The sequence below is a fragment of the Suricata suricatta genome, chromosome 8 (genome assembly GCF_006229205.1).
Source record: "Suricata suricatta isolate VVHF042 chromosome 8, meerkat_22Aug2017_6uvM2_HiC, whole genome shotgun sequence".
Classification (NCBI taxonomy): domain Eukaryota; kingdom Metazoa; phylum Chordata; class Mammalia; order Carnivora; family Herpestidae; genus Suricata; species Suricata suricatta.
Window position 1 is genome coordinate 79,873,637 of NC_043707.1, and position 22,870 is coordinate 79,896,506.

At 37.8% G+C, this 22,870-nt stretch overlaps 1 protein-coding gene across 2 annotated transcripts in view; it reads right to left on the reverse strand.

Annotated features, from left to right (window-relative positions):
• The window catches only part of ST6GALNAC3 (ST6 N-acetylgalactosaminide alpha-2,6-sialyltransferase 3), a 516,687-nt gene that overhangs the window by 14,805 nt on the left and 479,012 nt on the right, over positions 1 to 22,870 (reverse strand). The window contains exon 4 of one of the 2 annotated variants that reach the window (XM_029948935.1): positions 14,874 to 15,712. The exons of the other annotated variant lie outside the window; for it this stretch is intronic. Coding sequence (XP_029804795.1) covers positions 15,343 to 15,712 — 370 coding nt within the window. The 3' untranslated portion in view covers positions 14,874 to 15,342. Of the gene's footprint in view, positions 1 to 14,873; positions 15,713 to 22,870 lie in introns of those variants that run through there. 2 annotated transcript variants of the gene reach the window in all.

A 22,870-nucleotide genomic window follows, 5' to 3' on the forward strand; every position in this document is an offset into this window, starting at 1 on the left:
CCTCCCCTGCTTGCACTGTCTCTCTCTGTCTCTCAAAAATAAATAAAAAGCATAAATTAAATTAAAAAAAAATTTAATGCTTTTGGAGCCCTTATTTCTGTTTCAAAACGAACATTTGTGTTTAAAAATAACTCTTAAACAACCTAAAGGTCTAACAAGGATTGAAGACAGAGACTGGAGGTTACATCACCCCATTAAAGAAGACTGGATATCCAAGCTTTCTGCTAAAGCCTCCAGTACCACTGGGATCATCACTAAACCAGCCTCAGCCAGAGACTGAGCGTTCAGATATATATAATTTGTGGAATTTAGAAAACACAAAGTAGCTCTGACATTCTTCTGGTTAAGAAAGACAAATTCTGCTACCTATCTGAAGCTATTATCACTTTTTTGACTGAGTTAAATGGCTCAATAAGTCCTGAAATAAACTATTTCATGTGGCATATTTATTTTTAATAGGAAAAGCTTAAGCGTTCCCCCATTTCCCCCATCTACTAAAATGGTTTTCATCTGGCTCACTAAAGAAGGATAATTCAATTAGAAAAGGTCAGAAGCAACAACTGACATGAATTTTCAGGTGCTGATAAATTTTGTTTCTAAGAGAAGGAGGCTTTATTTGTTAGTTTTCCAACAGGCTGACATTCACCGACTACCTTCCACAGCACCTTTGTAAATGACAGTTCATCATCTGTGTATCAAAGCAGGCACTGATCTAGTTCTTCCACTCTAGCTCAAGCAAATTCCTTGAAAGGGATTCTTCTTGCTTTGGCAGAAGTCAAATGATGTGGTGATGGAATCTTCCTTGAAATAGTCAAAGCTACTGGAGTCTCACCTATTAAACTAGCTGCTTGCCCACTAAGGTAGAAAGTTATCTTACCTTAACTTTGTCAAGGAATTTTCTTCCTAAAAATCCATTTCTCTCTCTCTATTCTTGAGATAGGATGTGGTTTGAGAGGAGGACATTCTTCCTTTGAAATCTAATCCAGATTTTCCAGTTGAGCTAGACTCCCTGTGAGGTGAAGTGAAAAGTTTCTTTCACAGAGGTGGTGTTTTTCCCATAGTGTTGCTACATAGCTTGACAAGCAATCTGTGGGGGAAAGACCTGTGTGTGTTGCTTACAGTAAATTCACACATGGGAAGAAGTCTTTCTGTGCATACCCTCTCCATACCAGAGCTTTCCCCATCCCTGTATCTCCAGAAACTTATAAAACCAAGGTACCCCCTCCTCTTTTTCATAGTAACTTATTTTACTCACATCATGAAAAAAAATCAGGAATGTCAAAAATGTAAAGAAGAGAGAAGATAACAGCAGTAATTCCTTTCCCCCCGTCAGAAGAGACAACTTTCATATGTCTCCAGAATTCTTCTAGCCTATGTTTTCACTGACCCAGAGTAGACAAAATGCCATAAAGAGAGAACTAGAAACAGCACTAAGGCAATATATCCTAGAAAGGACCAGGAAGAAAGAAATACAGAGTACAACTCAGAACTTGAGAGTATCTGATTGAAATGTGAGTGTGTTCTCTCCTCGGATTTCCCTATATTGCAACAGTGGCAGGATGTGAGAAAAAGATGTCTCCACACCCAAACCGTAAAAAGAGAAGGGCAGAGGAAAACCGTTAACAATATCCTCCAGCTGGCTTATTTGTTTTCACCAGCTGATGATAACACTTCGAACCCATGTTTCTGATCCCTGACATTCTAACTAAAGAAGTTGCAAGGGAGTGACCAGCAGTGAGAGCTACAGAACTCTGGAAGCTGTTGGAAGTGACAGCAGGTGGACAGAATCGCCACCCTACTCGTATTTTTGGAGGCTGTTTATTGGATTTCATCCATTCCTCTTCCATTCCCTTTAACTCTGCCTAGTCCTGAGGGTCCATAATCATGTCAAAAGGATGAACAGAACAACACATTTGCTTTTTGTAGAAGGGAAATATCCCAAGATAAGAAAGTGCTTTGAAGGTAGAGTTGCCTTCCATCCTCATGAACTGGACAAAGAGAACTGATGAGTGATGTTGACCAACCAAGTTCTCACCAGCCCCCCCCCCCCCCCCCCCCCCCCCCCCCCCCCCCCCCCCCCCCCCCCCCCCCCCCCCCCCCCCCCCGCATCACTGCCACACCAATCTAATCCTGTGCTCCTGGAGCTGAACAGTTGGGACCCCTCCACCATCTTCTCGTTCCTGAAAAATGCTTTCCTGTCACCAGAGACCAGAATTTCTCAAAGGGTGTGAGTGCACAGTCTATTCCTTCTTCAAGAGGCTTCCTTTCTTTTTTTATTTTCTCCATCAGTGCCGTAATACCCAGACCCCACCATCTGTCCCCTGAAGTCCTGGCCTCTACTTCCTAGTGACTATCCTCATGTCACTCTCCCTAGAGGCCTTGTTTCCAGTCTTCTCTACCCTTTCCCAGGCTCCATTTCCCACCACTGCTCTGGTAATGGATTCTGACTTTATTGTTCTGAGGATATGGTCTGAGTCTTTGTACTTATTTTAAAAAATAAATAAGAAAAAAAGCCTTCCTAGGTGATTATAGTGTGATGTGTGCAGCCAGGGTTGAAAATCACTGCTATAAATGGTAGTTAGGTTTGAGGATTCTATTAGAAGTTGAGTTCCACTTTATTATAAATTAAATTAGCTTTTAAAGATTAGTTTGGAAATCTAACCACTATTTTTAAATTTGTTTCTTTAGCAAAATGTGTCCCAATTTATAAATAGCTGACTTGCAAACTGACTACAAAGTTGCCCGTGAAGGGATCCGGGTTAGCAATATGCCCCATCTTCGATAACTATGCATGGTACACAGTAGGCACTCAATATGTCCAATTTAATGGAATAAATTTTGGAATGCAGGATGTTCCTAAGTAGGAAATTGCCAATAGTTTTCTCCAGGGAAGTGTAAGCAGTTTGCCAATGTGTTCTCATTGATGATGTAACAGAGAGGCTTATTGATATGTATACACATGTCTGGGATGTGGCCTAAATCACCACTCAAATTTTGGTAAGCCTCACACACATCCCTTGTAGCCATTTACCTCCAGAATCAGGTCCCCCATCCAGCTTTACTTAGATATTAATGATATACAACATGTGTAAGCTTAGTGTATATCATGATGATTAGAGACATATATATATTGTGAAAAGTGATTCTCACCTTTCTAACCTCACAACCTTACATTTTACAACGTGTGTGTGCATGTGTGTGTGTGTGTGTGTGTGTGTGTGTGGTGATAACATTTAGGGTCTAATCTCCTAAAAGTTTTCAAGTATATAATACAGTATTGTTAATTATAGTCACCAGGCTATGCATTTGATCCCTAGATCTTACTTACAGCTGGGACAGAATCAGATTTTAAACTCCTTTTTCTAGTCTGTTGGGCCATAGCTTAGCCAGAATTCTGATTTCATCTATCAGGAGTGAACTGTGCTGTATACATTTTATAAATAACAAATCGTAGCAAAGGGCTGGCTACATGCGGTGTGCCAAAGAAAAGAGAATAAATGAACCCACGGTAGATATATCAACATCAAGAGGCACATTCACCATTAAATCCCTAAAATCTTAAGATAAAATATCAATTTAACTAAATTAATTTCAGTCTCTTGAATTTTCATTGCAAAACAAACTCAGAAAATTAAGAGTGTCATTTGTATCTTCCTGATTTGGTAAAGCACATACTTAGTGGAATCTCGCGGCAATCAATGTCATTGGTCATAATACAGACATAGGCAAGACTCAGGCGCCCCCCCTACTGGTATGGTGTCCAGTTTCACAGTCAACAAAACCCAGAAAGTGACATTTGCATGCTAGCCTCCCAAAAGGAAGTTTCCTTAATCTTATGTCAGCACAAATGTCTTTCGATTATGTTCAGACTCAAGTGCCATTTTATTTATCAGAAGGCCATTTTCCAGTTTTAAATGGCTTTGGACCTGCCACTTCTCTGAGTAACCTTGACTAAAAGAGCATTTGCCGTTCACCTTCGACTGGGCTTGTAGCAACCCCCCCATGACTAGCATGCTGTTAATACAGCTAATGTATTCAGGCCCTGACTTACAGAGGCTTCCTAAAACCGAAGCTTGCAACTGCTGATTGATTAGTAGGGTGTAAGAGAAGAAAAACTAAGTGCTCGCAACTATGGTGCTGTGAACACTGTTTCTTTCTGCTTGCTAATGGTTCAGGAACTAATGATGATATTAATGCAGCCAAGGGGTCTATCAGAGAGTAGATGGCTCCAGCTCCTGAATTATTTTGTTTATTTATTTTTGGACGGTGGCACCATCGTCCTCCAAGCTAGGTGCATCATCCTTGACTTTGCCCTCTCCCTCAGCCTTTCTGCCCCACTCGGTTCTGAGTCATGTCAGCTCTTCCTTCATGTTGTGTCTTGTGTCTGTTTCTCACTTTGTGATCCCACTGCTACTTTAAAGCCCTGGGACACAAAGTGGCTTGGATGTAAGCCTCAGATGAGTAGATCGCTGCATTGTGGTATATCTAGGAAATCCATGTGCACCTTTAACAGAAGGCAGTGAGGTGGTGACTGTGTCTGTGGCAGCAGTGGAAAGGAACCCACTCCCAAGGAACAACCATCAACATCCAAGATGTGCCTTCACAATCCTGACATTTTCCTTAAAAAACACAAAAATAGGAATCTGTGAAGGGGGTAAAAAAAAAAATATATATATATATATATATATATATGGACAACACACAAGTATTGCCATGGAAAAATATATGTTTTTCATTCTCCCTACCCAATAATTTTCTCTAGTCACAAGTGACTTTATTGTGGAAACAGCCTCTATGTATTTCCCAGTGAGATGTTGGAACTGAAAAAGTGCAAGCTGGGTTAGACACAAAATCAATATTCTTTGATTCAGTCTCTGCTCTTCACTGTGGCACTTACCCCCATCATCTCTTTCAAGAAGGCAATGAAACAGGAAAATCAGATTTTTCTCTAATCAGCGGTAAAGAGTGATCGTCAGCTCTGTGACTGATAATCAAGGAGCATCAAAGTACTTGGTGTTGGTTAAAATATTGTAGCCATCGAATCCTGAGTTCATATTGCTTCATACTGCCAAAATCTTCTTTTGATTTTTCTTCCTCCCTTTGTGCATCACTACAGAAGGAGTGGTATTTTATAAGCATGTTAAGCATTTGCCTAGCTCTGTTCAGCGGAAGGATCTTTGAATAGGTGAATGGGTAAGTTAGTTTCTGCCAACGATTCACCGTAGGCACTGTGCTTCTTTGAAGGGAACAGTGGTGCACGGCGGGGAGGGAACCACTTTTCTACTGATGGGTGTTACTTTCCTCTAACATACCTATTTCCTTTTTTGGCATTCATCACAATACAGAGTCACTCAGGGATATATAATCTTAGCAGTTTCTTTTTGTCTTGAAAGAAATACAAGCTGGATTTGATTAAAGAATCATATTTTGAGCAATTTGTGCTTTAGACAAAGGAGCATTATTTTTATGTTTATTCTACCCAGCATGTGAAAATACAAATAGAAAAAAAATCCTGGCAACTTAGTATAAAAAATCATTTTGAGTATTAAGTTCTCTCAAATGTATTGAAATATCTGAGATCATTATTGCACCTTGAAAGTACTGAAATTTAAAGTTTCAGGGCTAAGAAATTCACCAACTAATAAAGGATTTAAAAAAAAACCCATACATTTAGCACCTAAGGAGTTATTATATATAAACCTGGGAAAAAAAGATTCATTTAATTTATGCTCCACATTTTAGGAGCATAATGCAACATCAGTTGCATAGAACCAGGGAAAGACAACACATGGGCATTTATTTAATAAACAATATGCAATTATTCAATGAACACAAAATACTAAACACGTCAAGTTGCCTGCTATGACTTTGGACCTGCACAGATAAAGTACTTTGCCTTTTCCTGTTGAGTAATCTTTGTTTTAGAAAGGAAAGCATGTAAGCATTTTTGTGTGTTTTTATTCCTAAGCTCTTAGAAGATCCATGAAGTATTCTGTCCATAATAATGTGGCATCTCTATGAATAAAAGGTTCTGTGGTTTGGGGAGGAATTTGTCTCTAAAGGGGCCTTAACATGACCCCATTTCTCCCCTTAAGACCATAAAATGTCCAATGTCATCCCAACACTGCTTCAAAGTGTTAAAAACCATATCAATACTCTACAACCTTCTTCTTGGGATTCTAGATTCACAATTCGCCCAGCTCTGCTTCCTCTCTCCCTCCAGGGCTTCATTCCTGTCACCTCACTTTGTGCCCAGCATCAGCGACAATATGCTCATGGAGAAGTGTGGTGATTCTTCTGTCTGGGATTCCATCATTTCCTTCTTCCCTGACCTGACTGTGATGACCTCCTGTTCTGGGGTGAACTGGAGTGACAAGAGCAAGGAGTTATTGCTTCTAAGCAGAGGAGGCTGTCTGCACCGTTAACCCTCTGGAGCAAAGAGCAATCATGTTTAGTCAGTGAGGAAAAATGGAGACACTTGAAGCCTCATCAGTAAGGAAAATAGAACTAACACGGGGATTCATTTATACTCACTGACAACCAGTTAGCACTGTGTTTGGGTTCATCTCTCGTTTGGCTATTTTATAAAAAAATATTTCAAATTAAGAAAATAAAATCCTATGATAATTCCCATGCTGCATAAATTGTTCCAGAGCCCAGAAAAATATGGACCATTTCCCAATTCATATTACCAACCCAGCATCACAGTGATACTGAAACCTGGGAAGAGTCAAAAGGGGCTAGGGATAAAAAATGACAGTACAATTACATTTATAATTACAGACTCAGAAATCCTCAATTAAAACCCAACCAACTGATCTGGCACTAAATTAAATAGTCATACTCCTATGGCCAAGCAGGTTCTATTCCAGGAGTGAGAGGATAATTTAATATAAGGAAAGCTATTAATATGGCATTCCTCGAGTGTGTGAGACTGAACCCTCAGTCAATGGGACACTAGTAAGTACTATATGAAGGAAGGGGGAACAGGCAATGTTTGGAAATATAATGGTGGGTTTAACAAAGTTAACTGGATTGTTTTCTTTGTATTGAGATAGAATTGACACACAGCACTGTATGAATTTGAGGTGTACAGCATTAGCGACTTGACTGGGTACGTCATGAAATGATTACCACAGTGCTTAGTTAACATCCTTTACATCATATTGATACACAACACACAGATGTTTCTTTTTCTTAGCAGCTTTCAAACATACCATACAGCAGTGTGGTGTGTGTGTGTGTGTGCGCGCATGTGTGTGTGTAAATTTTTAACTGAATTTCTTGACTGCCAAATTCATACTTCTCAGTATCTTTCACATGATAATGAGCTAATGAATCTGTAAGAAAAGAATATGCCATGCAACATTTTCCCAAGTTGTTTGACCAGATGACAATTTCCTCCCTCCCTCAGTTTTTTTTCATGGATCAACCTGTGGAAAAAAGTGTTCTCTGGGAAAACATTTTTGGTGGATCCTATATTAAGTTAATTCATTATGTCAGTCATTCAAGGATGGACTATATCATTTCTTCAACAGATGCCAGAAAGAATTTGACAAAATTCAATATTCAATCCAAATAAAACTTTAATCTATGACTTAAAGGGATATCTCCTTAACAAAATAGGGAACACCTCTCTTAAACTAAGGGTCAGCATCACAAGTAATGGTAAAATGCTAGAAAATATGTGGCATTAAAATGAAGAACAAGTGGATGCCTGGGTAGCAGGGTTGGTTAAGCATCTGACACTTGGTTTTGGCTCAGGTCGTGATCTCAGTTTTGTGAGTTTGAGCCCCAGGTCAAGCTCTGTGCTGACAGCAGGCAGACTGCTAGGGATTCTGTCTCCCTCTCTCTTTCTGCCTTTCCCCAACTCACTCTTTGTCTCTCCCTCAAGAATAAATAAACATTAAGAAATGTAAAAATAAAAAGTCAGCGCTCCTTTAAAAAAGTGAAGAACAAGAAAAACATGTACGCTATCATCGTGTTTTTCTTTAACATTGGTCTGAAGATGTTAATGAATGGAATAAAACATGGAATGTTAATGATAAGAAGAAACAGAGATCTTACACCTATAAGAAAGATTGTATAAAAAGTATAGAATGAAGCTAAAAACAAGTAGAATACAGGAATGTGATAAACTAGTTCAATACAAAATACATATATTTAAAAATGACAAGTTGCCTCTCATAACCAGAACCAATAGATAGAAAACATAACGCACTGAAACAATCCTAAAATTCCTAAAATTCATATTAGCAGCAAGACTATTTTAAAAATACTAAGAATCTCAGTAAAAATTTGTGGGACTTTCAGGACTCAATGACCAGTTTCACTGACTGGGAAATATGTCCAGTCTCCCCAAATTAATAAAATTGAATACAATTCTGATAAAAATTTCAGTGGTCCAAAAATAATCACAAAGGTAAAATATATCAACAGAGTTGGGGAAGAAACATTGGTGACACATACGGAATGCAAACAGTTGATGTTTTAATATAAAAATTGCTCTTTATTTTTTTAAAAATATTTTATTGTCAAATTGGTTTCCATACAACACCCAGTGCTCTTCCCCACAAGTGCCCTCCTCCATCACCACCACCTCTCTTCCTCCCTCCCCCTTTCCCTTCAACCCTCAGTTCGTTTTCAGCATTCAATAGTCTCTCAAGTTTTGCGTCCCTCTCTCTCCCCAACTCTCTTTCCCTCTTCCCCTCCCCCTGGTCCTCCATTAGGTTTCTCCTGTTTTCCTGTTAAACCTATGAGTGCAAACATATGGTTTCTGTCCTTCTCTGCCTGACTTATTTCGCTTAGCATGACACCCTCAAGGTCCATCCACTTTCCTACAAATGGCCATATGTCATTCTTTCTCATTGCCATGTAGTACTCCATTGTGTATATATACCTAAATGTCCATCACCTGATGAATGGATCAAGAAAAATTGCTCTTTAAACATCATTGGGAAAAGGCAAAGATGGAAGAAAAAGGCACAGGTGCATGTGGTCACACATTTCAGCCTAATGACTTGGTCTTCTTTCTGACAAAGGCTCCTTCTTAGTGAGCTCTCCTTGGCCCTCTGTATCAGTGTCAGATGCCCCCACCCTCACCTCTGACCCTCTCACCCCGCTTCATTCTTCTCTACCTAATACTGTCTCATATAGCAGAGGTTTGTTTTTTCCTGTCTTTTCCCTCTTGACTGTAAATTCCACGAGTATCATTTATTTGCTTAATCTCTCTTTTCCCAGGGTCTAAATAATATTCATCACATAGACGTGGCTCAATAAATATGTGTTGATTAAATGAACAAACACCATTAATCTCCTCCGTTTATTTAAGTATCTCCTAAATTCATTGGACATTTGACTCACTTAGTCTATGTGTACCTGACTTTTTAAATTCATATCAGCATGTTCATGACTTTGGTTCATATACTTAGGGCTATCTCATTGGCTTAGGATGGACTTGTTATTTTGTAATGAAATTATATTTCATAGAAGGAAGGCACTAAAGCTTTGGGTAAAAACCACATTTTAATCAGAATCTGTCACAGGCCCATGAAAATTCCCATTTGTGTTGACTGATTGGTTCATTTCAATGTATCAGAAGATTCTTATAAAGGAAGTAGTTTTAAAAGAATTGTCACCTAGCAGCAGGCTGGCTGCCAAGGATAATTAGGCAAGTGGTATGCTTGGTTGGGGCTCTCACGGGACCATGTGAGGTACAGGGCTGCTGAGTCAGAATCAGAGCTGTAGGTCATGGCTGTGCAGTTCGTCTCTTCCACAAGGGCACAAGGCTAGGAGGGAAGCTTGGGGCACATGCAGCCTGAAACCAGTCTTTATTTTGCTTGCCATGGTTTTGGTTGCAAAAGCCCAGAGAAAGGAATGCCTTCCAGTAATCTCTCACCTAGGAGGTGCATCTTTTTCTATTAGAACAAAGGTTAAGAGTATGATAGCATTGGGCCTGATCATAATGGAGACTTTCCTTAGTAATTTCACCACTAGTTCAGAAGGCAGAGAAAAAAGGAAATTATTAGCAATTCCACAGCTAGAACATTTGTTGTCAGTGAACGAAAAAAGAAAGCTCCTGGGAAGAGCCACTACTAATTAGCGGTAAGGAGAGCAAAATGCCTTATTTTCATAAATCTCAATAAGCTTAAAAAAACATAATTTTTAAAAATAAAGAGGCTTAAGTGAGAATAATCTTGGAAACATGACCTTGACAAAGAATGAGTAAGTTTACACTCAAAGTGAAGTTTGATAAGATTGATAATAAGAAAGTACCATCTGTCCTTTTATTCATTAATTCCTACATTTAGTGAGATTCTTCCAAGTCTAATAGGTAATGAAAAATGCAAGGAAGATGGAGTTTAGATGAAGGGACAGTACAATGTGCTAGGTGCTACAATGAAGGTCCAAAGAGATTCTTGGTAATGTAGAAAATGAAATGTCTGTCTCTCTTCTACTGGGAATGTTGGAGAGGCTGTTCTGTAGGAGGAATATTTCTGGGTATATAAAGTATGAATATGAGTTTGCTTATTATAAAAATAAAGAAAGAACATTCCTGACAGAGGGATCAGTATGTGATGAAAGACAGAACTTAAACTGTGAACTTAAACATTCAGGGGATGATGAGGAGTATAATGTCACCACACCATAGAGGATCTATGATAGAATAACAGGAAATAAGGCTTAAGACGTAGATTTGGAAATGCCAGACTGTGAAAGAGTCTTTGCTCTTCTGTGTGTTTGGATTGTACCTTTTAAGCTATAAAGAGCTAGCAGATGTTCATTAGAAAACAATATGATTACATTTTATGATAATAAGCCAATGCGGATTATGTATTGCATTTGAGAAATACTGGTGATAGAATGACAAGAGAGGAAGCCTTGTCAAGCCATAACGGAGATGGAGACTAAGGTGTGACAAAGGACTAGGGAAAAGAGAGGCCAGAGCTAAGGAATATTCTAGAAGAATAGCAAGATGGATGCGAATAGATGATGCAGCAAAGAATCAAACTAAAGTTATTTCTATTTCGAAAACTCAGTGGGATGATGACACCATAATGGAAACAGAGAATCCAGAGGTCACGTTATTTCAGGGTGTAAGATAACAGAGTCTGGTTTGGATATGTTACATTTGAGAAGCCTGTGGGACTTCAGTTTGTGAAGTTCCAAGATCAATTTAGAGTATGAGTTTGGATAAGTCAGGTCTAGATAGAGAGATCTTGAAATAATAAGATTATCAATTGGAAGGGAGGAATTGACATCAAGGAGATAAAAGGAACAAGAGTGGGTGTTTAAGGAACTCCCAACTGATGTGTCAACAGAGGGCAAAGTGTCAAAGGTGGAGACGGCGAAGGCACTGTTAGAGATGTAATCTGATGCATGATTCTTTTAGACATTGCTAGAGATGACATTTATATTATATTTCCATCTCTCATAGAGAATATTTAAATTATGTATACTGTTCTTTTCATTAATTATTTTTAGTAAAAAACTATTCTAGCAGGCAGATTAGGTGCTTACTTATGAATTTCTAAGAGTCAGTGTAGTATCCAGCATTTTCCTGGACACATTTGATTACAGCACCCTTAACATCTGATGTTTTATAGAACATATTCTGAAAATATTACACTACATACTTTTAATCTTGTATTATGTACAGAAGCTAAATTGACAGATTCATTATAATAAAGCACTTCTTACCTACTAAAATGAAACACTAAATTCATCTGTTCTCATAATTCATATATTCAGCCATTCTTTTAAAGAACTGTGACTTTGCAAAGCCCAGCCAATTTTTTATGTAGTTCAGAGTGAAAGTCACAAAGATTTCTGCATTAGAACCAAATACGTATGTTCATAGACTAAGACCAAGTTTTCTTCTGTATGTTTGACTCTCCATTTCTCATTTAACTTTTGTCCAAATTTACCTACATCATTATTATGAAATATTTCATACATATGAAGGACTAGAGGTAATGTATTCTTAGGTCCAAAGAATAATAAACTAACAAGCTTAAGAAATACAGTATTATCAGTTCAGATCCTAGCATTCCATTCCCGTCTCCCTAGCTGGAGTAACTGTTATTTTAGTTTTGGAATTTATCACTCCATTTTTCTTCAGTATAGTTTTACTACATATGTATGCATCCATGAACAAGACATTATTTGGTTTTATGGGATTTTTGACTTTGTAGAAATGGCCTTATTTTGTATATATTCCTCTGTGACTTGTCTTTTTCACTTAATATTTTGTGAGGTTCATCTCTGTCAATGCATGTGGCTGCAGTTCATTCATTTTTTTACTACCATAGTAAAATCCATTTATGAGTACATAACAATTTACTTATCCATTCTTTGTCAATGGATATGTGAGGCATTTCCAATTTTCTCTTTCCTTTTGCAAATATTACAATATGAATATTCACACACCTGTACTAGTGTTTCTCTAGGGATATATCTATGAGTAGAATTGCTAGGTAGAAAGGTAAGCAAATGTTCAACTACAAGATAATTCCAAACTGTTTTCCAAGAGGCTGGGACCAATTTATACTCCTATCAATAGCATAGAGAAGTTCCTGCTATTCCTTATCCTCAGTAATACTATATATTTTCAGACCTTAACATTTTTGCCAATCTGGTGGGTGTAAAATGGCATTTAATTTTGATGTAAATTTGCATTCCCTGATTACTAATGAGGTTGAGAATATTTTCACACATTTATCAGCTATTCATGTATCTTCTTTTGTAAAATGCTTGTTCAAGTTATTGCTTAAATTTTTCCAATGAGTTGTTTTTCTTTTTCTTAATGATTTTTCAGGAATCCTTTATGCTACTCCCAAATGTATGTGTTGTAAGTATCTCCTCGCACGGTGGTGTATCTTTTTACTTTTTTTCCTTAAATCTTTTGAACTTAAAATTAATCAGTTAGTTAAATTGAAATTAGTTAAATGAATATTTTAAAGATAAGAATCACTACATTAATTTATTAATCAGTAAAGTTAATAAATAAGAGTAATCAAGTATATCAAACTTTTTTTAAAAAAAATGCTTTGCTTTTTGAAGGCTGTTTTTAAGAAATTCACTCCTAATTGGATGTCAAATTTAGGATTCTTTGAAAAGCACATTTCTTCTGCTTGCCTTACAAATCACAAATCTATCATTATACTAACAACTTAAACAAAACGACTTAGGAAGGCTCAAGTACAATTTTGTGCCTTTCTTCCTACTATTGCCCTTCCAGGACCCCACATTCACTCATAATCCCCTCCTGGAGGGTGCATGCATGCACACAACACACACATACATGCATACACCCATGTGCATGCACCTGCCCATTCTCCTTTTCCCCTCCCAACGCTCAGCTCAAGCTCTGCCTCCCCACTAAAGCGGTCCCCGGTGATAACGTGGGTGAACTGGTAGCAATCAGATTTGCACACTTAACCTTGCTCCCAGGTGCTTGCTTCACACAGTCTTTAACCAAGCTGTTTGTAGTCAGGGTTGTCTTTAATTTTTTCCAATCTTTTCCCCCTTTCTTTCTTTTTAAAATGCAGTAGCATTGACTTTTATTCATTCATGTTAAGTCACTTGAAATTATATCTGCAGCATTTAAATACTCATTAATGTAGATGCTGAACAAATCCATTCCAGTGGATACTCAATATCCCATAGAGTGAAATCACTTCAATACAGCCTCACGACAACTCCCATACCAATACAGTATTTTTTAAAGTTTGACCTGCTGTGACTCCCATGTTATGTTTTTATTCAGCAGTCAAGTGCACATGTGACAGCTTTTCTCTCTTTCTAGAGGCCCTGTTAACATTGTCCTTTACTCCCATGATGACCTTATCTCCTAGTTGGCAAAGCAATTAGAAACTATTTAAAAGTCTCTGAAATGTCTTCTGTTTCATCTTCTCTGTTTCATTCCTCTGAACTTTTATGCATTTATTCTGTGTTCTCATTCATCTGAATAGAAAAGGGATATCTTCTACCTCATGGGGGACCCAGTGTTGGGTCCTGTCCAAGCCAGTTTAGACTTCTTATTGCTCCATCCTTCATTTTTCTCCTTTGTGAATGATGCTGCTCTCAACTCTCCCTCAACTGGTCACTTTCAGCACTGCTTGTGATGATTTCCTTCTTTCTACCCCATTTCTTCATTCCACTGCAAAATGGCTTCTCCCATTCAGTCTACAGGTGATGGACTCCACATGGTTTTTCTTAGGAGATCTAGGTTTGAACCCTAATTTGGCCAGTGACTGGCTGTTCTGAGCTTCAGAAGAAAGACAAGGAACTTCTCTTAGCCACAATGCCCTTGTAAATGGGAATAATTATCCCTACCTCATTAGGTTGTTGCGAGGATTAAATAAAACACAGCGTTTGAAAATTAACTTCATGCCATACAGGAGAGGAGTCCTCTCTATATAAATTCTCTTTATCTTTTAATTTAATTGCCTCTTCTTTAGTCTCTTCTTTCAACTTTGGAAAAATAAATTCCTATGGCTTCCTGAGCTAATGATTGAAAATTTTTACCACGTGACTGTTTCTTTTAACTAAGACTCCATGTCCTAATTCCATTATTTACTTAAAATAATTCTACATTTTCCTCAAATTACTTTGCTCATTTTACTTTATTCTTACTATTTATCCATTTATATGTCAGGGAACACTAGAAAATAAAAGGCAAAGAGAACTAAAATTAGTGAATTTTAATATGCTGTTTTCCTGAAAGAGAAGACTTTTTAGGAGGTATCTTGACCTCCGTACATTTTGTGCATTTTGTAGATGACTATTTCCTGGAAATTTTTCAGTGAAATGGGATTTGGAAAAATACATTAGATAAATGGCTTCTGAAATACTGTTCTAATCTAATTATTAAAGCCAATTCGTATTCATAAACGGAAAGCTGGCAAAAAATGTCTTTGATGCATCTATTTTATAATAACCTTGATGTTTTAAAACATACCAGACAGTCATCTACCAGAGACAGAAGAGTGTGCTCTCGGCACAGTGGGACAGCTACAGAGATGGCACAGCTTACATACAGGATGATGTAGTGACTGGTGTATACTCAGATCCAGGACTTTATTGAAGGATGAAGGGGCACAGGAAGATGAGCTGGGGTTGTGTCTTAAAAGACTTCATATGCCTGCTTCCAACAGAATGTATATACTTGGAGTGAGTACTCAGAAAAGGTTAGACTGAATAATGAGGGTAGGGTTGCAATACGACTCTTCATTTGAAAGAGGGTGAAGGAGATCCCCTTCCCTGATTAGTGTACCTTTAAAATAATCTTTGCTCTAAAAGAGATTTTTAATTCTTACCTATTTCTGTCTTTGCCCTCGATTAGCTTTCTAGCTGCAGAGAATAAACATGGCACATTGGATACCAAATTGTATGTTCTGACAATTGAAGATCAATGATCATAATCTTATTGACATGCATCACCTCAAATAATAAAATATGATAGAAAATGAGGTACTCTTCATATTTCCTAAGCAACACTCTCATCACACACACACACACATACAATAAAGGGAGTAATAAAATAATCAAACAACCCATTTTATAATAATTTCTTGGATATTCTAGGTAATCCATGCTTCTGAATTGAATTTTACTTGATTTTTCATATATGAACATAACACTCAGCTCTTTTTCACCATGAAATGTTGACTCTACTATAGCTCCTTCACCATAAGCTCCTACTCCAAACCTGAAAAAAACCACACAACATATATAAACATTTCAATTATTTTATGCATAGCAGAATGATAAAAGATGACTTATTTTAATGTGAACAGCTAATGAAAACTAAATGAAAAGAATTAATGATATTTCTTCTATTAAATTTATAAAAATCAACAATCCTAAAAATATCTGTAAGAATAAAAAAAGCAATGCAAGGAACCTACAACCATGAAAAAAAGAAGCAAATACGACTAATAAAGATAGACTCTTAAAAAATAAATTTCAAGTTTTGCGTCCCTCTCTCTCCCCAACTCTCTTTCCCTCTTCTCCTCCCCATGGTCCTCCATTAGGTTTCTCCTGATAGACCTATGAGTGCAAACATATAGTATTTGTCCTTCTCTGCCTGACTTACTTCGCTTAGCATGACACCCTCAAGGTCCATCCACTTTCCTACAAATGGCCAGATTTCATTCTTTCTCATTGCCATGTAGTACTCCATTGTGTATATATACACCACATCTTCTTGATCCACTCATCAGTTGATGGACATTTAGGCTCTTTCCATGTTTTGGCTATTGTTCACATTGCTGGTATGAGCATTGGGGTACATGTGCTCCTATGCATCAGCACTTCTGTATCCCTTGGGTAAATCCCTAGCAGTGCTATTGCTGGGTCATAGGGGAGTTCTATGAGAGACTATTGAATGCTGAAAATGAACTGAGGGTTGAAGGGGAAGGGGGAGGGGGGAAAAGAGGTGGTGGTGATGGAGGAGGGCACTTATGGGGAAGAGCACTGGGTGTTGCATGGAAGCCAATTTGACAATAAACTAAAAAAAAAAAAAAAGAAACAGAGATCATTTGCAGTGAGCCTCTCTGGACCCCCAACTCACCCTGCGGCCCATGGGAGCCATTTCCACTTGAGCAATGAAGCCAGACTGAGCAAACTCTCTGGGGTGGAACAGAGAGCTGGCAGCTAGGAGAACTTCTGCCAGGTCTGTGGGAATAACAACACCTAGCAAACGGTTTTGGGGTCCTGTGAGCCAGCCATGGTGCTGGCACCCAGGGCAGAATGGGACTCCACCGTGCAGACTGAAGGTTCTGGTTTCTGATCTGAGTCAAGAATGGGTTTAGGGCAGGGGCGCCTGGGTGGCTCAGTTGGCTAAGCATCCAACTTCGGCTCAGGTCATGATCTCACAGTTCGTGGGTTTGAGCCCTGCGTCGGGCTCTGTGCTCACAGCTCAGAGCTTGGAGCCTGCTTCGAATTCTGTATCTCCCTCTCCTCTGCCCCTTCCCCCACCCCTCACCCCTGCTCATGCTCATTCTCTCTCTCTCTCTCTCAAAAATAATAAATAAACATTAAAAAAATTTAATACTCAAAAGGTTCATCCAGTGTTTTTACTTTCCACGAAAATTCAGTGAGAATTAGATATACTTAGATATACATCAGAAATTTATCTTTTTATAGGTATAGGAAGAAGTATATGGCAGGCATTGGTATCATTGAAGAAATGTCCTAATCGGTCCTCACTTAAACGCTTAGTAAAAAGAATCCTTTCCTTTCTTTCTTATAGATGCTTTCATTTATTTTGTAATCTGTGAAGCATTTATGGCAGGAATTCACAGTGAGGCTCAGCACTGGTCTATGAAGCACACATGAATCATTAAGTATAGACAAGATCAGTAGAAGGATTAGCGGAGGTGTGAAAAGGTGTTTTACTTTTTCCCATCATTGAATACAGAGAAGTAGATACAAAAAATTTTTTGATCCAGAAAGATTGAAATAGGATTAGAATTCCTAATTCTTTCCCAAGGCCTCACTATCAGTTTAAATTCTGAATATGCAAGCAACATTTCGCAAAATGTTTCTACCTGTCAGCTTGACTCCAGTCAAGCTTTGGTACCCTGGGAGCAGCTACCTTCCTGAAAGCCCTGGATGCAGAGGGATGGGCGGAAGCGCATGAATGCATGGGATCCCTGAGCTCCTGGAGTCTGATTGACACCCTGCTCATGGAGGATCTGCCATCTTGGTTGACAGTGTGCATTTAAACTGAGACTGGATGACTAAAATCAGGACCTGGTGGAGAGGAGGCATGCCACATAGAGTGAAGAGCATAAGCAAATGTATTCTTTTAGGAGTGGCTCAGCAAAAGGAGCACAGACCCCATGGCTTCAGTCCCAGCTCGGATACTTACTAGCAGTGGGAGTTTGGGTCCATTACTCAATCTCTTTAAATCTGTTTCTTCTTTATAAAACAACAATAAAAGTACAGATGCCCTCTGCCTACTAATAGTTTAGGTTTTTAAGCAGCTGTTCGGATGTCATTTTCTTGTTAAGTCCAAAGTATCCACTTTCTGAATTTCTTTCAAAATGGTAGTTTAAGCTGATCCTTCAAAGTTTAAAGCCAAGAATATTTTCTCTCCTTCCAATGGGTATATGATATTATGGCGGTAACTTATTTTCAAAATAGAGTCCTTTTGCTCATTGTAAATCTGAAGAGAAAGGTACAAAATCCGCCCCCACCCCCATGCTTTCCCAACACAAAGGATGCCCACAACTGTTAGAAGGAGCAATGCCAACTCCCGTATCTGTGCTCAATGCCTAGCCGGCTTCCTCACATGCTGCAGAGTTGAACAGTCTATGAACCTACGGCACCATCCTCAGCACAGGAAAATAGTTTTACCAGTAGCTATTTTCCCATAATTCTCAAACCATGCTTGGCCCCTCCTGAGTTAATACAGAGTGGGTCTGAATCCCAGGACACAAAAATCAGATGTGTAAGACCTAATTTCCTTAATTTGTACTTTGAGCATCCACTCAATTTTAATGGCAAAAGTATATATGAGTGTGTGTGTGTGTGAGCACACTCACATGTGCTTGTTCTGTGTATGGCTACAGCTTTCTACTAGAGAGGGAAGGAAACTCACCAACTCATCAGGTCTCGACTCATGATAAGCAAGCAACTTACACTGATTGAATAAATGATTGTAAGATGACCACAAATGAATGTTTAGTCAAAGCGGGAAACCTGGTTCTCTGCTACATCCTTAGAGCTTCTCCTTAACCCCAGAAAATTCCACATAGGTGTGTCTTTGGCCGGCCTCCTACACTGATCACATGAGAAAATGAATCGGTAGAGAACTGCCCAGCATCTCTTTGCTTTATGCTTTCAGACTCAAACTAAATTGTGGATTTTCTTTGCTTTTATTAATGTTTTCTTTGTTTTTATGAACATCCTCTCAAATTGTTTAGTCTAGTGAACTTCTCTGAAAACACAGCAGTATATTAAAAAAAAAAAGAAAAAAGAAAGAAACCTTTTAAACCACCTCTTAAACTCAAGAATACTATATGCTCACAAGTATAAACATATTCAATCAAAATTGAATTCCACTCTAAAGAGACTGACAGCATCCCATACATCTCTGTGTGAGGAGCCCCAGATAGTGGCTTGGCCAGGTGTACAATTCACTGACAGTGACAGTCATAACAAATATTCCGATGTGTGAAATACAGGGGGAACGTCCTGGGCTGGTGTTGTTTCAATTTTCTTGTGGCTCAGTGGAACTAGTCATTCACTGGTTAGCAATCTCTATCTGACTACATGCTATGTTGTTTTCTAAAATGAGATGATATGCTAAATTATTTAAAATTTAAAAATGTGATAGTTGCTATATATCTTGTATGAATCAGTCACAATACAAGTACAGTTTGTCTACAATGAATTTCTTAAAGTTTTGAAGTCAGTGTTTGACCAAGAAGGATTTTTTTCAATTAAGACTAAATAAACTTTTGGTTTTTTTTTCCCAGGTTTATGCCCCACCCTCTCTTTCTAGGACTGAGCAATTATTATGTACCCAAAATTGTGTTAAAAGCTGAGGCTATCTCACATAAACAGGACATGTTCTGTACCTCAGAGACAGACTGTTTAACTAAAGAGACAGGCATTGAACAAATCATTATAGTTTCATAGGATAAGTAAAATAATTGTTGTTGTTTTGTTTATGCATCTCTCTTTTATTGAAATGTATTTTCTGAGCAGAGCTCACCTACCTAACTCAGTGTGGCTGATTTGGCACTGAAAGCTGGAGGAAAAAAAAAACCAGTAAAAAATAAGCCTGGACTTTTCTGAGAAGAGGATGCATACATTTTTAAGGAGGGAGTAATTAATTCTGCTTTAGAGGCAACAAGAAAACAAACGCTAAAGCAGGAGGTCCTTGAAGAGTTTTCTAAGAGTCTTCCAGGCCTCATGTAAATAAACAAGGCCCACATTTCACAAGTTTGTCTGAATTAAAAAGATAAACTGTCTTTTACAATGCAGTGGTTTTCTGCTTCAGTTATGCATTAGAATCACTGGGGGAGCACTTAAAACTGGGGATGAAAGGACTCTACAGGTCAATTAATTCAGAGTCCCTGGTGTGAGTCTCCAGTTACTGATCCCTTAAATAAATTTCCCCAAGTGACTCAAATTATGTCACTAGGCCTGAGAACTACTTTCCCATAGTAACCAACTGTAAGACACTCTCCTTGCCCTAAGCCAAGGGGACCATTATTTTGAGAGGAGGACAAGAAATGGAGTAGGACTATATCTATGTGGGTACTTGAAAAGAAAAACACAAAACTAGGGGTATCACAGTCCAAAATTTCAAAATATACTACAAAGCTGTAGTAATCTAAACTGTATGATATTGGCACAAGAATAGACACATAGATCAATCGAACAGAATAGAGTTCATAAATAAACCCATACTTTTATGAATGAACTAATCTATGACAAAGGATGCAAGACTATATGATAAGAAAAATACAGTCTTCAACAAGTAATGTTGGGAAAACTGGAATATTACATGCAAAAGAATAAAACTGAATCATACACAAAAATACATTAAAAATGGATTAAAGACCTAAATGTGACATCCAAAACCATAAAATTCCTAGAAGAAAACATAGGCAATAATTTCTTTGACATCACTTGTAGAAACATTTTTCTAGATAGGTTTCCTCTGGCAAGGAAAACAAACGCAAAATTAAACTATTGGTAGTACACTGAAATAAAAAGCATAGTGAAGGAAACCATCAACAACAAAAAGGTAGCCTACTGAATGGGAGAAGATTTTGCAAATGATATATCTGATGAGCTAATATCCCAAATATATAAAGAATTTATAAAATCAACACAAAATAATCCAATTAAAAAAGGAGAAGACATGAACAGACATCTCTCCAAAGATACACAGATGGCCAAACGATGCATGAAAAGATGTTCAATATCACTTACTATCAGGGAAATGCAGATCAAAACCACAATGAGATATCATCTCATACCTGTCAGAATGGCTAAAATAAAACACAATAAATAACAAGTGTTGGCACAAGGATGTGGAGAAAAGGATCCCTGTGCACCGCTGGTGGGAATGCAAAGTGATGCAGACACGGTGGAAAACTGTATGGGAATTCCTCAAAAAAAAAAAAAAAAACCATATGATCCAGTAATTCCACTACTATTTACTGAAAGAAAATGAAAACATTAATTTAGAAAGATATGTGTACCCCTATGTTTATTGCAGCATTATATACAATAGATAAGATATGGAAGCCATCCAAGCATCCACTGACAAGACGAATGGATAAAAATGTCATATATATGAATATTACTCAGCCATAAAATGAAATCTTGCCATTTGCAATAACATAGATGGATCTAGAAGCTATAATGCTAAGTGAGATGAGTCAGTCAAAGAAAACAAATACCATATGATTTTCTCATATATGGAATTTAAGACACAAAAGAAATGAACACAGAGAAAAAGAGACAAAACCAGACTCTTAAATATATAGAGAACACGCTAGTGGTTGCCATAGGAGAGGTGGGCGGGAGGATGTGTGAACTACGTGAACACTGGGTCATGTATAGAATGGTTGAATCATTACAGTGTATACTTAAAAATTATCTTGAAATACAAAATAAAATGAGAGAGAAAGAGAGAAACACAAAGGTTTAAAATCCATGGCTCACTTTTGTACAACTAACTGCAATCAAATCCAAAGTGGCCTAGTATATATAAATGATGTTTATTGATCGTTACTGGCTCTTGATAATTACAATTTAGTATGTGGACCTAAAGACTTTTACATGCTCAACATTTTGGGGTTATTAAGTACTGTACTTGAAATGATTCCTGTCTCAGTTAAACTACCCCAAGTGGATTGTGAACATACCTGAGTATGTAATGGATTAAGTGTAGACTATAACACCAATTAAAAGTTTTTCCTTTTTTTAAAAATTAGGTATCTGAACAAAATATGGATCTTAATGAATAATTGATATATAAATCTTGGTTCATTAATTATGACAAATGAAAAATATTAATGTTAGATGCTAATAATAGGGGAAATTGGGTGTGTGGTGTATGAGAACTTTCTGTACAATCTATGCAACATATGGTGAATCTAAAACTACAAAACTTTTAATGTTTCTTTTTTAAAAAATCTCTCCATTTTGTTTTTAAGGCTTATATACATCATTTGATACTGTCTTTCTTTTTCCACATGAGAATTTGACTTTCAGTTAACTTTCTAGCTCTCTTCCCCTGTAACCTAATAAGATACAATATTCAACTATGTTACTAGGCCAAATTGCTTATGATAAAAATGACACCTGGTTGATAAATTGCATCTGATGTGGGAGAACTATAAACACCTGATAGGAAACCATTGTATTATGGGGTGGGGACTCCTATCTAATTGGCATGACCGTGTGGGGGTCTTGGAAGCTGTGCCTAAGGCATTGTCATAAGAGACGTTGGCTCCTGTGAGGTATGATGCTTTTAAACCATGGTACCTCCCTACTTGCCTGGCATGAGACTATATTCTTTACACTTCAGCTGTCACCTGGATGCCAAGAGAATCTGGACAGCTGAATGGATTCTGCAAGGTGTCCCCCAAAGAGGACAATCAGATACTGCGCTATTGGCAGGGTATATTTCTTGTCCTAGAGTTTTCTGAGTATCCATATTGCCAGATATGGCCTGTAAGAAACCTGTGAGTCTTTTAGAGGAACACCGCTAATGGGTACTGACAACCTGTATCCTACCTCCTTGGAGAAGCTATAGACAGATGAGAAATGGTATTACATTTTCTTTCACACATCCCAGACAAACGTTCATACATCCATTGAATGGTCGCAATAA